Source organism: Lissotriton helveticus, chromosome 11, assembly GCF_964261635.1.
Source record: "Lissotriton helveticus chromosome 11, aLisHel1.1, whole genome shotgun sequence".
NCBI classification, from domain to species: domain Eukaryota; kingdom Metazoa; phylum Chordata; class Amphibia; order Caudata; family Salamandridae; genus Lissotriton; species Lissotriton helveticus.
Genome location: NC_136072.1, coordinates 57,488,406 through 57,503,614, shown reverse-complemented (window position 1 = coordinate 57,503,614; position 15,209 = coordinate 57,488,406). Strand labels below are relative to the sequence as shown.

The window sequence follows — 15,209 nt, the reverse complement described above, 5'->3', positions numbered from 1 at the left end:
ACAGGTTCTGATTTTCTCAAGTAAGAATCTTCATCACCCTGAGAGATAATGCCTTGTACTTACTGGGATTGAAATTTGCCGAACCATCATTTATAGCTCCAGCCCTTCGCAGAAGAGTTAGAAAACTCCTCCTTTTGCCTTCTACTGGAATTCAGAGACCCTGACTGAATCATTTTTGAGACCCCAATATGGCATTGCTGGAAGCAGGGACCTAATATTTGATGATTTGGTCTGCAAAATAATACTGAAAAATACGAAAACAAGCATTCATTAAACAAATACACAAATGAAGAAATATTTTATTTAATTATAACCAAATATACAACAAATCAAAATGTAAATTCAATGGCAAGGTTGAAGTTTTTCTAAGCTCAATTGAGGCCACTCATCGTCCATATTGTATTTTGTTTGATGTACTTACACTGGCCCCACCAATCGAGGAGGATACCAACTTAATTTTTAGCCTCCAATTTCAAAGTCCTGCAAATTTACCAAATGTTTTACAAATTTCAATATAACATGTTTTTTTTATTTATGTACACTTAATGAATTTTTCAATATTTTTAATTTTATAAGCTGTTGTGGACCCGCGGAGAAGGCGTTGTGGACTACCAAGGGTCACTGGACCACAAGTTAAGAACCGCAGCTCTAGGACAGTCAATTCACTTTGAGATATGCTCACAGAAGACATTGATAGCAATCTCTGATTCCTGCCTGGATGTCAGAGGTTTTGTAGATCCCAGCTTGGTTCTAGCTGAGTGAATGCATTTTATTTTCTTTGCTCTCACCTTATGCAAAAATGTACATACTATAGTTATGTAATGCTGATCTCCCAGTACAAAGTGCACCACGTAAATGTGTCATTTATGATTTCTACAAGTGCCTTCCTTGAGTACACTGTTCTCCCAAATGCAATCTTCTTTGTAAAAGCACTTATGAAATGCTTAGACAGGGTTATATGAAACCACAGTTATGGGTATGCTTATTTGTTCAACACATTATTATTGAGCAGGTTCGGGAAAATGGAGTTCTTTGTAGTACAAGTAGATTTCTATAGCATTTTGCCCATTTTGCCCATCATTCTTTCTTAAAAAACAAAAATTCCAAACCAGTGCTCTTGTCTTTTGCTGGAGTTCTGGTGTGAACCTGGGCTTCTATGAGAATTCACAAGGGCATATTATCAAGCCCCTTATCGCCACTTTAGCTGCAGTTTCCTGCTGCTAAAGCAGCGATAATGTTATTGCCGTTCTTGGTAATATGGCCCATTGTTTCATACTTTCCATAAAGTGCTCGAGCCACCTGGCTTAAATGGAAATGTAGTCCTTCATATAGGTTTTTAACAAAGGCCCAGCAAAACCTGGCAAGCCTGGGTAGATCTGGTGTATGTCTCCTATGCATTGTTATCAGTATCGGAGCCTTGTCCATTACTACTGAGAAGACTTAAAGGAAATGTATGGAATGGAAGGAAATTGTAGCCAGTAGATGTAAATCCCTCACGCTATACTGAGACAAGTTAGATTTAAGGGTATTTCTGAGCTGATTCAACATTCATTTATTTGGAGATGAAGAAGGGATACAAGTTATGGTGTGAAGAATGGTGCAACTGTTTAGGCATGGGATGAGACTGGCCTAAAGAGAAACCTTATGGCCAGTCCTCCTTCATATTGTGTAGGAAGGGTAAATATGGATGATAAAATAAAACAAGCACTGGTATGTAGCAAATTTAGGAAGGTGTTCAGTCAGTATATGGTTAGGTTTCTGGGTTTCAAGCTCTATTTAATTTTTAAAGCTAATGGTGCACCAATATCAGTTTCAAACATAATGGTGTAGGAAGAAATATTCAAAGACCAATGCCAGAAATGATATACTGAGCTACGAAAACATTCCATTGGCTTGCCCCATCATGATTTCTCCTAAATCCTAAGGGAACTGACTGAGATAATGCATAGGTTGAAGGAGTTTTAATGAGAATGTGTGGGTGAACAGGTATGTGACTAACATTAATGAGTTGGTTTCATATTTGGCAGGGGTAACTGTCTTTTCTACTTTGGATCTAACAAATGCTTATCAAAGGGAGGAGCCGGATGCACACGCAAATAGTTAATGGCTTTCTTAACCTCAGGTTTTGTATGATTGTTAGAGCATACCATTTAGACTAGCAAGTATGGTGTCTGTATCTCATACTGGACAACCTATCTGGTACTTTAGAATTTTAAGACAACAGTAATATAGTCTTTGGGACTGACCAGATGGAAAAAGATGAGAACCTCGAAGCAGTTTTATGAATCTTGCAGAAATGAGGTATACGACTGAAACTTGAACAAATGCAAGTTTAGTTATAGATAAGTTGAATATTTAGTCCTGCATTTCCTAGATTCTGGGAGGAGGCCCATTTTTGAGCCGCAAGTTGCTTTTTGGTGGGTCGTGAAAGTTCTGGTCTATATGTAAGTAATATTTAACCCCTTCCATGCTTATGACAAGCTGAGCTCGTCATGAGGCTCAGTGGGGCTGTGCTCATGACAAGCTGAGCTTGTCATATCTGCCGCGGCCGGCCCCCGCGCAGCTAATTCCCCGCCTGTGCGGGCATTCTATTGGAGTGGGCGGAGTTGTGACGAGTCCAGCTCGTCATGGGCACAGCTCCACTGTGCAGCATGATGAGCTGGGCTCGTCAAGAGCACCGCAGCGCCACGTGCGGCCCTTCCCCCCCGCACCACGGGGGAATTAGCCCCGCGTGGAAGGAGTTCAATTGATTAGCCTAGTGGTGCTCCAGTGCAACATAGTTGAACAATGTCCTTAAGTCCAGTTTTAAAACAAACCCTTCGAAGTATTCCCATGCAAGACTCTAGGTCAACCTTCCAGTATATGATGTTTCTGTTTTTTTTACTTCTCAAAGCCATTTCAGCAGAGAACATGCGCACTATCTGCGATCAAACAAGGCCATGCCACTAATGTTTGACTTTGACGAATAAAGCGAGAAATATGAATGTGGCCTAACATGCAGAGTTTCTGACTTTGGATCTAGGGTACCAGGCTTGAGTCCCAGTATAGGTGCAACAATCCTTGGTTTTGGACAAATCATGTAATCTCCTGTATTTATAATAAAATGGCTCTGAGCTGGTGCAATATCATTGGGTGTTCGTGCTGTTGTGCTCCAGTGCCCTTGGGCTGTGTTCTTGCTATATAAACCTGAAATATAACTATATAATTGTGGTTGTGTAGAAAGAGTAAACAATGCACCACTAATCCTTGCTTTAACACAAAAATGGATATGATGCCTTAGACCATACTCTGCTGCAGAAGGGGTTGCTCAGATATGCTAAATATCTGGTATAAGCTCTAAGATTTTCAGAAGCCTTGTGATGTTATTGAACAGATGCTAAAAGACCAGCACTGCACTCTGAAAAGTGTTCCTGCTTCAGACTCAGAGTTGCAAGAGGCACTTTTTGGATAGTTACATACTTGACTTGCGATGGATGCTCATTCACTGCTCTACAGGCTGGTGCGTGACTGAATGTATTTAACATTTTCCAGATCTAGATACGTGTGTATATTTCTCTCAACAAGGAACCTTTATATATCTAATCTATGAAAAAAAGCAGTAAACATCAGAAAAAAAGTTGCCATGGGCATGTAACCTGTTCAGCTATAAATTGATGCAGAAGACTTTAAACCTAGTTGAGACATACTAGTTTTCATAAACTCTTACTGCATTATGGGAATTCCTGCACTCTTCAGGATCCCCCACGTCTTAGCGGGGTATGGCACAGATCTTATATGTGCGTGGCAGCAGTAAAGACCCTAACATGTAGTCCATGTTGATATCCTTCACCCCCTCTGGGATCCTGAAGGTGAAGGCCTTTAGCAGACTGGTGAAGAAGATGAAGAGCTCAGTCCTGGCCAGCTGTTCCCCCAGGCACATTCGATTTCCTATTAAAACACAACAAGTGTGTGAGTAAATTAATTATTCTTCAGTGTATTATTGAATAAGCAATCTCCCTAACATTATGGGATGAAGGACAACATGAAAGCAGTGCAAGAAATTATTATGTAAAATTTTCACATTCTAAAGATCTAAAAGCATCTTAATTTTAAATGTCCAATCTAGGACCCAAATACTGCAAATTAGTACCCTACACCTATATGTAACTGTGGGGGAAACCAGGATTTTGAATTGTGCAGCATGTTGTGCTTTAGAACCTACCTGTGGTCTCACATATCCAAGAGGAACATAACAGTGAAAGGCATTTCTGACTGTTTCCATTGGTTCAAGAGATCTTTGGAAATCGTCTGTTAGTCCCAGTTATCAGCCATCAGCGCACAGGAAGCTATATATCCCAGAAGAACCAAATATTTTGAGCTGAAATGGCCCATTTGGAGATAAGTGCCTGTGAAGATCCACTACTCCAGGGCAACAAAAGAAACATTACTGTGACTTGACATTTTTGAGGTAATTGGCCCCTGGGGAGGCCCTATTCATCCCCACCTGCTGGACTTGGCCCTTTTTGCAGGGTCATCCTTGAACTCTGTGCCTTTCTCCTAGCCTTTTTTCTGACATGGTGTTGGTGGATCTAGGACTCTGGGCACTTTAGCACTTCTGTCCATTGTAAAATGAGTGTGCTCTCTGTGGTAAATATGGTAAAATCGGTCTACACCTGTTTGGCACATTTAATTTACTTGTCAGTCCCTTGTAAAGTGGAAATTTAAATGCTACTGGTGGGCTTGCAGCCCTGATTGCAGCACCCACCAAAGTAGACTTTCAAACCTGTCTCAGGCCTCTGCCATTGCAGGGCCTTTGCATGCAGTGTTACTGCCGCTGTGACGTGGCACCTAAAGTGTGTGCCCTGTCTCTGATCCCCCTTTTACTTAATGTCAGTCACCCCTAAGGTAGGCCCTAGCTAGGTGCATTGTAGGTGAAAGGTAGGGCATGTACATTTAGTGTGTGCCCTCACACAGGAATGCATTGGGGATTGCCTGATAAGTGTTTCAGATGTAATTCCTGATATGAGAGGAGCAGCGTGGTGAAGTCTGGTATGGTTGGAATAGTAATAATAAATACTGCACAATGGTGTGAGCAGATTTATTATAACTATTTTAGAATTGCCACTTCTAGAAGTTGGCATTTCGGTGTGCTATGTGTCTGCCTGCCTGATGTGGATTGCATGTCTGGCTTTGGAGTGACAGGGGCTCGTGAGGTGTATCCAGGGAGGGCAGGGTGAGTCAGCACTAGGCTGAATAGGGCATCTGCATTTGGAGTAGTGGGATGACTAGTCCCCTGACCCTGAATAGGTCTCTGCCTGCCTAGGTGAATACTGGCTCCGCCCCCTGTGGTGTGTCTGATGACGAGCCCCCACTTGACAAAGGGGAAGAGGAGCCTTGTCAACAAAATGCTCCAAAAGCCCCTGGAACGAGTTCAGGCTGGTTTCCCAAAGCCCTTTGCCAGGGCAGACAAAGTAAATGGTGTATAAATATTGGGGCTGTGACCCCATGAAAATGTTGTGCTTTTGTGCTTCCTTGTGATGTGGGACTTGCTGCTCCTGGGCCCCAGGGGAAACCGCCACAAGGGACTGGCTCCCTGCCGAAAGGCCCTGTGTGCTGGCCTGCCTGGGCCCAGCTATGCCCCTTGAACTTTAAGGACTCTTAGTGCCTCGTGAGTGCTATAGCTATCACCAGGAAGGAAGGAGCGTTTGGTTGTGATCTGCAGTGCTGTGCTACGTGAAGATTTAGGGAATCCTGGCGTAGGAATTCCCCGGGTTGCTGGGAGACAGAGGGAGTCTACCCCGCATTTTGTGCTTATCGGCGGGAGCCCACCCCGCATGTTGTGCTTATCGGCGGGAGCCCACCACGCATGTTGTACTTATCGGCAGGAGCCCACCCCGCATTGGTACTTTTTAGGTGGGAGCCCACCCCCGTATTTGCCCGGAATCACCACCGCGACCCGAAGAGAAGAGGAGCCACCGAGCAAGCACCCTGGGTGACCCCGAAGCCAGGCAAGCTGCCTGACTGTGGGTGGGGCCGGGAAACTGAAGTGGAAGCTGTTGGCCTGTGGAAGAACAGGGCTCCCGTGAGAAAGAGAGAGCCCTGTGTGTGGCTGAAGTATGGCAGCTGCAGAGGGGAGAGACCGAGGCACATTGATGGTGCCTGCCCCCGCCGCGTTGTAGGAGACAGGAGGAGGCCAAGCACATTGAGGGAGAGCCCTGGTGAGTGGGGTTCCCATTAGGCCGTGTCTGTGTCTGTCGTCCACAACCAAGAGGCCGGAGGAGTCCAGCAGAGCAGCCCCAGTGAGTGGGGCTTTACTTGTGTCATATTGGTGCCAAGAGAGGCACCAGAAGAGCCCCGATGAGTGGGGCTCCCAGAGGCACATTGTCGGTGCCTGGAGCTGCGTTGAGGCTTTCTGAGGCTCGAAGGTGCCAGTGCTGATTTCCTTTTGGAAGCAAGGTTGGTTCCCTGAGTCCCGACGTGGTGCTCTCACGGCACAGTGGTGCCAATTCTTCTTTATGCTGATCCCAGCTGCCCTGCAAGAGCGTGGGCAGCTGCAACATTTGGGGGCCATTTCTTTTATTTGAGGAATGGGTGAGTTGCACCCCCTGCCCCAGCGCATCTGCGCACTGTATTTCCGCTGCTGAGCCAGCCAGGGGGCCATCTGGATGGGCCAAATTATGCCCTGACTTTCTGTACAGAGGTCATTTAAGTCCCAGTGAAAGGCCAGTTGGCCTGGGGTCAGTTTAGTGATTACACTAAGGTGCTGTGTGCCCTTTTGGGTGTACTGGTAGGGGGCGCAAGGCCCTAGGGTGATGTATGCACCTGGTCATGGAACAGTGGTGCACTGCTGATTTATGCATAATGTGTTAATGCCTACTGCTTAGTGCTAATGTGATATAATATTGAGTTCATTATCTTACCAGTAGTTACCGGGGAGAGATGTGGCATCACGGCCAGAACGACTTTGCAAAAGTACATATATAAATTTTTTAACTTTTGCATATTATAAGTAAATAAAATGTTTACATATTATTTAATATACATTAATTTTTGTATTATATATTTTTTCACATATAATAATGAATGTATATTTTACAATATTAATATGTTTATTTTCCACATTTAAAAAATAAATAAAAATGTTGACATTTTTCAACAATTTTGTATTTGTTCCCATTCATTTTAATGAGATTAAGTCCTATTTTTGTTTTAATTATGCCGCCATTTTGTTTTCCTTAGTTCCCTTTTTAGACTATCTACATCGTTGTTTGGGTCATTTGCGAAGATGGAACCTCGCAGTTGGGAGTTGCTTCGTGTTTGTTACTGTAAGTTTGATTTTAATTACTCTTAAGTTAGTTTTAACACCTTGGCTGCTAGGGAGATTATTCTGCTGTGCTGAATAATATCTAAATCCATTGTTTCATGACAAGGTCAGCTCGTCATAAGCACACGACCAGTGTACTGCATGACGAGCTGAGCTCGTCATGAGCATCGAAGGGGTTAAGGTAGTGTTTAGTTAGTGGTAGTGTGTATGTGTTAGTAAGAGTGTTATTTAACTGTTTTTGTGAAATTTACATGTTATTTACGTTGGTTAATTATTGCGTAGTTTGTTTACTATCTAATGTTAATGTAATGTTAATATTTTGTGCTTGCTATTTTATTATGTGTGTTCATAAGTTTTATATGTTGTTATTTCTATTTGTGGGTTTATTATTTGCTATGGGTGGGTGTTGTTTGTATTTTATTTACAGGTGCCGGATTCGGTGAACGGACGGAATTGTTCTTGGTTTTTTTTTCAAATAAAGGAAAATGTTGTTACTTGTTTTAATGTAAATGTGTGTATACTTGTAAAGCGCACTGCCGCCCCATCTCGGGGCATCCTGGCGCTGTATACCGCTGTGGAACCCTTCCTGTCTTTCCCTGTGAGATGCCCCCTCCAGGGCACCCCCAAGGTGAAGCCAGGAATCCCAGCGCTGTTGGGGCCGTTGTGAAGATTAAGCGAGTTATTGCCCAGAGTTGCAGAGTGGGACCCATGATTAGAGTAGGCACCGAGGCGAGAATTATCGAGTCCGCGGACATTGAGCCCAAGACCCTGCCGCGTCGGGAGTTGATCCCTGGTCCCGGGCCTGACCTCTGCTTCAGGGTCAGGGTCTTCTAACCAGTGAGCCACACTTCTCCACTTCTTTTACAACAAGTTTATATACATTTCCTTATTTTTCCTTATTTTGGTTCTTTTTTTATAGTGAAATAATTTAGGGTTTTTATGGTTTCGTTATCGAGAGGATTGCTACGTTGGATTTTTTTTATACAGTTGTATTTTTCCATTTTTGAGGGTTTGTCATTACTATGTGCATTTTTTTCCCTTGGATTGCTTTTTAAATAGTCTATTTCAAGGATATTCTACAGCTACATAACCTAAGTTCTTTTTTATTCTGTTTTTTGGGTGGGTAATGTTTATTTGTGATTTTTTTTAATTAGTTATATTATGTCATATGATATTAATTTATATCTGACATTTCATGACATAATTTAACTAATTATAATTTAAATAAAAAATACATTATTTTTCTTCTGTGTTTTATTTGTTTTTACTGTTTGCTATTTGTATTTAATTAAAGAATGGATTTTGCTATTAGGTCTATGTATTCTAGACCTTGGATACTTAGATACATTCCTTTAAATTTGTGTTGTTTTGAACCATGGGGCACTGTATACAAATTGCTATGTAAATTTGGTAACCTGGTAAGATCAGAACTTGAAAAAAAGTTTGTAGTTGTGTCCAACCCTAGCAGTGTAGTCATTGGGGCTTTGAAGACATTGATCTTTTTCATCTATAACATAGGAAAAGGGAAGTTTGTTTTGTTAACTAGTAGCCCTATTGGCCAGTAGGGGGTTGAAAGCTGACAACTCAGCTGTGCTAACTTCTGAATGGGACTGCTATAATCAGCTCTTCAAGATATCCAAACAATCGTTACATTAAACCCAACTTGATGTCCAAGTTGAATGTAAAATGGTAACTTTAGAAAGTGGCCACTCTGTTGCTCAAGTTTTCCAGGAGTTATTTATGGTTGCGGCCCACAAGACACGCTGCCTCCATTCTGGGGAGATGTCCGAACGACTCCTACAAAGGACACAATAGGAGTCTTCCGTTGGAAGTAGTGTTACCTCTCCCTAGGAGAAAACTCATATAGGATGTGAGACCAAATGTGAGCTTCAAAGGGGAAGCCACATTTTAAAGGCAAATGGTAGACATACATGAGAAGGCCTGCTCTTTTGTTTTGGTAGGCAGTGTGGCGTCGGGGACAAAGAGAGGAAAGCACCTGCCAAGTCAGTTTTCCCATGGACATGTAGCCCTCAGGTAGCCATGCCTCTAAGGTGGGCTAACAAGCTCCACACACACAAATAGAATGGTTCTGCCATCTTGGGAGTGGGCAGAATATTGCACTCTGGAATAGCTAGATGCCACACTCTGCAGAAAGTCATCATCAGGTGGGAGCCCATTAACTAGAAGTCCATTTTCCAACAGTCACTGCATCCCTGATAGAAAGTTGTGGGCATAAAAGTGTAATAGTGCCCTGGCACCCAGACCACAGGTCACATCTGTACTGGAGAGTACTGAAGAAAGGCTTCCCTGCTGTACCCTTGACCTGGCAGAGAGAGGCTGCACCAAAGACTGAACTACACCTGCTGATCCTTGGCCAAGCAAAGAGACTCTTTTTACACCTGCTTACTGTTTTTAAAGCAGACATCCCTCCTACTTTGCTAAATGCAATTGAATCTATCCCAGTAAAGGAATGGAGTTTCCTAGATAAGATTGAAGGCCAGACTTTATGCAAATTATGTAATTTTAATACACTCGGCCCAATATCTGCTATAAGATTGGAATTTGGCTTGATAAGTTCTTTTACTCAAGGTTTAGCCAGGATATTATGTTGGGGATATCAGTTAAAGTATAGTGAGTCATACACACTAAGGGGTTTTCCGTGTCAAGACATTTTTGGAGGAACCGTAGATAAATATTCCTTTTCCCGTGACTTTTCCTTGGCACTGGATGTCTTCTGTGCACAGGAGGAGTCAGTGCTTTCCCTCCCGCTTCTAGAACTTAAATCTTCATTAAAAAATCACAAGTCGTATATGTAGCTACCATAGAGATGTCAAATGTTGTAGCTCAAAAGAAATGCTAAAGATAACAGCCATGTCACATACTCTCAGAAATACTTATCTTGGAACTTAGAACATGGTAGTTGATGTTGGCTTACTTTATGCCGTATGAATCTCTTGCCTGTAAATGATCTAAAATCGGTCCTACTCCACAAAAAATTAAAAAAATTGCAACCTATGTAATTTGGGCACTCCGAATCTTGATCATATTTTGTTTGTTTGCCCAGCACTGGTTTTGTTAAGTCATAGTTGGCTTTGACCAATGTTGATACAAAACTGTACCAAAAATGTAACATCAGCCAGTGAATTTCTTTTTTATCCAAAGAACGAAACATTATGTGTAAAACTATTACATTTTTTAAAGGAGTTTATGAATATATTTTAGCTCTCATTACATCTTACTTAGGCAGGCTTTCTTTTTAGATACATGTAAATGTGTTGTATTTGTAAAGCGCACGGCTGCCCACACAACGGGGCGTCCCGGTGCTGCACTCATACCGCTGTGGAACCCTTCCTGGCTTTTCCATGTGAAATGTCCACTCCTGGGTGAAGCCAGGCATCCAAGCCCTGCTGGGGCCGTTGTGGAGATTAAGCAAGCTATTGCCCAGAGTCACAGAGTGGGACCCATGATTAGACTAGGCACAGAGGCGAGAATTATCAGGTCCGGGGAGATTGAGTCCAAGAGCCGCCGAGGCGGGAATTGAACCCTGGTCCCGGGCCAGACCTCTGCATCAGGGTCTGCCGCTCTAACCATTGAGCCACACTTCTCCATATGGCTCTCTCCATAATTATGCCTTTAAGTTTTGGGCCTTTGTATTTTTTTAAGTTAATGTATTTTTATCACTACTTTTGGAATGTATCTTTGCACATGTTATGGCTGCTATTCAACCGCTCTCTGTACAAAACTGGAATATATTGTGTTTCTAACCCTTTGCTACTAAGGACAAAAGCATTGTTAGTTATGAATGTGCTAGTTCTTCTCTAGTATTTCTTTGGTTATGACTTCTGCTGCTACATGATGCACTTTATCTAAATTTGATCCTATCAAGAAGATGCTATTGCACATTATCGAATAATATTCAAATACTTTCACATGTAACTACTGCTATTTAAAAACGTTTTTGCACAAAAATTAGGATATATTTTGCTTTCATGTTTTGTTGTTAAAGGAAAATGTATTGTTTGTTCAAATATGTTAGTTTTTTTGTTGTTGAATATTTTTCAGTTTTAATTTGAAGCTGCTACGTGATGCACTTTATGTAAAATTGGATCTATTAAAAAGCTGCTATCGTATAGTATGGATTCAAACTTGAGCGATTTGTTCTGGTAAAGGACTTATTAGTGGTATTGTAATTTGCTTGTCTTTCTTAATGGTGATTACCTTTACTTACATCTCGCGCATTTGGGGCAATTGATTACATTCCTTTGCTTGTGGACATTTTTATCTTGCCATGTGAGGGAGAAGGATATATGACGTTAAAACGCATATTTTTACAACGCATACCGTTACAACGGGACTTTTACAACGCAAATACTATTACCACGCATGTATTTACAACGCATTTTTTTACAACGCAGGTACCTTTACAACGCATACCATTACAACGTAAGTATTGGTAAGTATATATAATTTTTTTAATTGTATATTATTTAAAATTATTTTTATTTAATGTAATCGTATTTAATTTAATTTAATTTAATTTAATTTTATTTAATTAATTTAATTTATATTTATTTTTATTTTATTTTTTTCTTGTACCCCTTTATCTAAAATTCCCAAAACTGACCCTGAACCCTAAAAATACCCCTTTACCCAAAAACTGAAAACTGACCCTATACCCTAAAAATACCCCTTTACCCAAAAACTGAAAACTGACCCTGAACCCTAAAAATACCCCTTTACCCAAAAACTGAAAACTGACCCTAAACCCAAAAAATACCCCTTTACCCAAAAACTGAAAACTGACCCTGAACCCTAAAAATACCCCTTTACCCAAAAACTGAAAACTGACCCTAAACCCTAAAAATACCCCTTTACCCAAAAACTGAAAACTGACCCTGAACCCTAAAAATACCCCTTTACCCAAAAACTGAAAACTGACCCTAAACCCTAAAAATATCCCTTTACCCAAAAACTGAAAACTGACCCTGAACCCTAAAAATACCCCTTTACCCAAAAACTGAAAACTGACCCTAAACCCTAAAAATACCCCTTTACCCAAAAACTGAAAACTGACCATGAACCCTAAAAATACCCCATTACCCAAAAACCCAAAACTGACCCTGAACCCTAAAAATACCCCTTTACCCAAAAACCCAAAACTGACCCTGAACCCTAAAAATACCCTTTTATCCAAAAACCCAAAACTGACCCTGAACCCTAAAAATACCCCTTTACCCAAAAACCCAAAACTGACCCTAAACCCTAAAAATACCCCTTTACCCAAAAAGCCAAAACTGACTCTGAACCCTAAAAATACCCCTTTAAAAAAAACCTAACATATAACATTTTAAATATAATTATATACTTACCTATACTTACGTTGTAATGGTATGCGTTGTAAAAGTACCTGCGTTGTAAAAACATGCGTTGTAAATAAATGCGTGGTAATAGTATTTGCGTTGTAAAAGTTCCGTTGTAATGGTAGTGCGTTGTAAAAAATGCGTTGTAATGTGTGTTTACCGTGGGAGAACTTTGAACTGGTTATGAAGGGTTTTGATACCTTTACGATGGACTAAGAAAGGAACTGAGCTTATATTTTACTACATTTATTATGTAATAATTGTGTATATATGTTATGTTGACCTCATTGGTGATCCACATCCTTAATAAGTATTGAATTGAACTGAATTTTTACACAGTGAGGTCGCACAACCACACCATCTAATAATCCACATTTTCTCACATGCTCCAGTTGGAAATAGTATTGATTTCTGTTTTTTCCCCTCAGTCCAGACTGCTTCCAGGCTGCATCTAATTCATTCAGTAGTGCTGCTAAGTATTCTTCTTGGTTTGTCAAGGAGTCCAGTAGGTCCTCCACATATTACAATTCTGCATGTTTGAACTCATATGTTCGGATTGCCCAATTATCTATTGCCTCACGTAGATTACATGCCGTTAGATCTGTCAACCTTAAGGTGGTTTTCCCCCAAACATATTGCCTTCATGGTAAAATTAGCTTATACCTGTGTGGCATGCTTAATTTACTTATAAGTCCCTAGTTAAGTAGTATACCATATACCTAGGGCCTGTAAAATAGATGCTACCACTGGGATTGCAGCACTTATTGCGCCACTCCCTTTAGTAGCCCCTATAAACATGTCCCAGGTCTACCATTGTAGCCTGGATGCATATTTAAACTGCCAAATCCACTTGGCAAAATAAAACCGTTGCCATACCTTAAAGTCCCCTTTTATTACATATAATTCACCCCTAAGGTAAGACCTAGGTAACCCAATGGCAGGGTGCATTGCAATTAAAAGGCTAAACATGCAGTTTTACATTTGACATATTCCTGTTATTGAAAAACTCACAAATTTGTTTTGCAATACTAGGAGGCCTACCTCTCCCACAGGATAACATTGGGTTTATGTTTATGGATTTATAAAGCACATGGCTGCCCGAAGGCTTCCCAGGGCTGAGGAGAAGAAGAAGTCAGGGAAAAGAAGTTATCAGGGGAAGAACCTTGTTTTTAGTTTTTTCCTAAATATCAGTTCATCTCTTAGCAATCATGTTTCTTTAGGTAGGGAATTCCACAGACTAGGAGTCAGGTGTGAAAAAGATCTTCCTCCTCATCTCGATTCCTTTATTTTTGTACTCTTCCTGAGTAGATCTGATGTGGATCTCAGAGATCGACCTGGAATATAAAGAGCTACAAAATTTCTTAGTAGGGCAGAACCCTTGTCATTCATGGCTTTGTGGGCAATAAATAGTGATTTTAAATTTGACTCTGGCTTGAATTGAAAACCAATGCAGTGTTTTCAAAGCAGCTTTCACTGTTATCTGGGGGTGCCTAGGAGTATCCTGGCTGTGGCATTCTGAACCACCTGAAGTCTTTTCACTACATATTTAGGGGAGCCCAGAAAGAGGGAGTTGTCGTAATCCAGCCGCGATATCACCAACGCCTGAACCATGGTTCTCCGTGCCTGTTCTGGGATAGGAGATCAAATTTTCCGGATCATGCGTAGTATTCCAAAACAGGTGGCTGCCATTTCTTTGGCTGGTGTCTCCATAGAAAGACTGTGGTCTAACCCCATTCCCAAGTTTTTAATGGAGTTTTTTGGGACCAGTGGGTTGCCTAGTTCTGGAGGCCAACAGATGATGTTTCTGGGCACTGACCTATTTCCCAGGAAAATTAGTTCTGTTTTTTTCTCTGTTTAGTTTTAGGCTGCACCTGTTCATCCATTCTGCTACTTTTTCATGCAGGGGGACAGTTGGGTGTGCTGGGATAATGGGCCCTCCATCACTGATAGTACCATCTGGGTATCATCTGCATATGATACAATAGATAACCCACATTTCTGCGCTATCTTAGCCAGAGGTAGCATGTATAGATTAAATAATGTGGTGCTCAGGGCAGATCCCTGTGGGACTCCCCACAATACTTGTAGGATATCTGAGAGGTGCTCACCTTCCATTATCTGGAAGGATCTGTCTTCTACGAATGAGGCCAACCATTTAAGTGCAATGTCTGTAGTGCCAGCCTCTTTTAACCTGAGGATCAGGGTGTTGTGATTATATGTGAAAAGGCTGCGCTAAGATCAAGAAGCAAGACTGCCGCTGTACACCCCTGATCTAGGATACCCTTGAGTTCCTCCGTGACCACCAGCAGGGCAGACTCTGTACTATGTCGTGGTCTGAAACCCATTTGGGTGTGGTGCTTCAATTTCTTCCAGGAACTTGGACAAGTTCCCTTGCAGGGAGTTATATATTGTTTCTACTTTATTTTCCAAAAAGCTTGCAAGCTCGTCACATCTCTCTTTAGAGGATGTTTTCTGGGCCATATTCTGACCCGTAGACGTTAGGGATCGCACAACCTTAAATAACTCCGTGGAGGAATTATGGGCTG

General features: G+C 41.4%; 1 protein-coding gene across 1 annotated transcript in view; it reads right to left on the bottom strand.

Annotated features, from left to right (window-relative positions):
• Positions 1-281: 281 nt before the first annotated feature.
• The window catches only part of LOC144791181 (cytochrome P450 2J4-like), a 174,663-nt gene continuing 159,735 nt past the window's right edge, over positions 282-15,209 (bottom strand). The window contains exon 9 of the mRNA XM_078665826.1: positions 282-3,927. Within this exon, the coding sequence (XP_078521952.1) occupies positions 3,749-3,927 (179 nt within the window). The 3' untranslated portion in view covers positions 282-3,748. The remainder of the gene's footprint in view (positions 3,928-15,209) is intronic.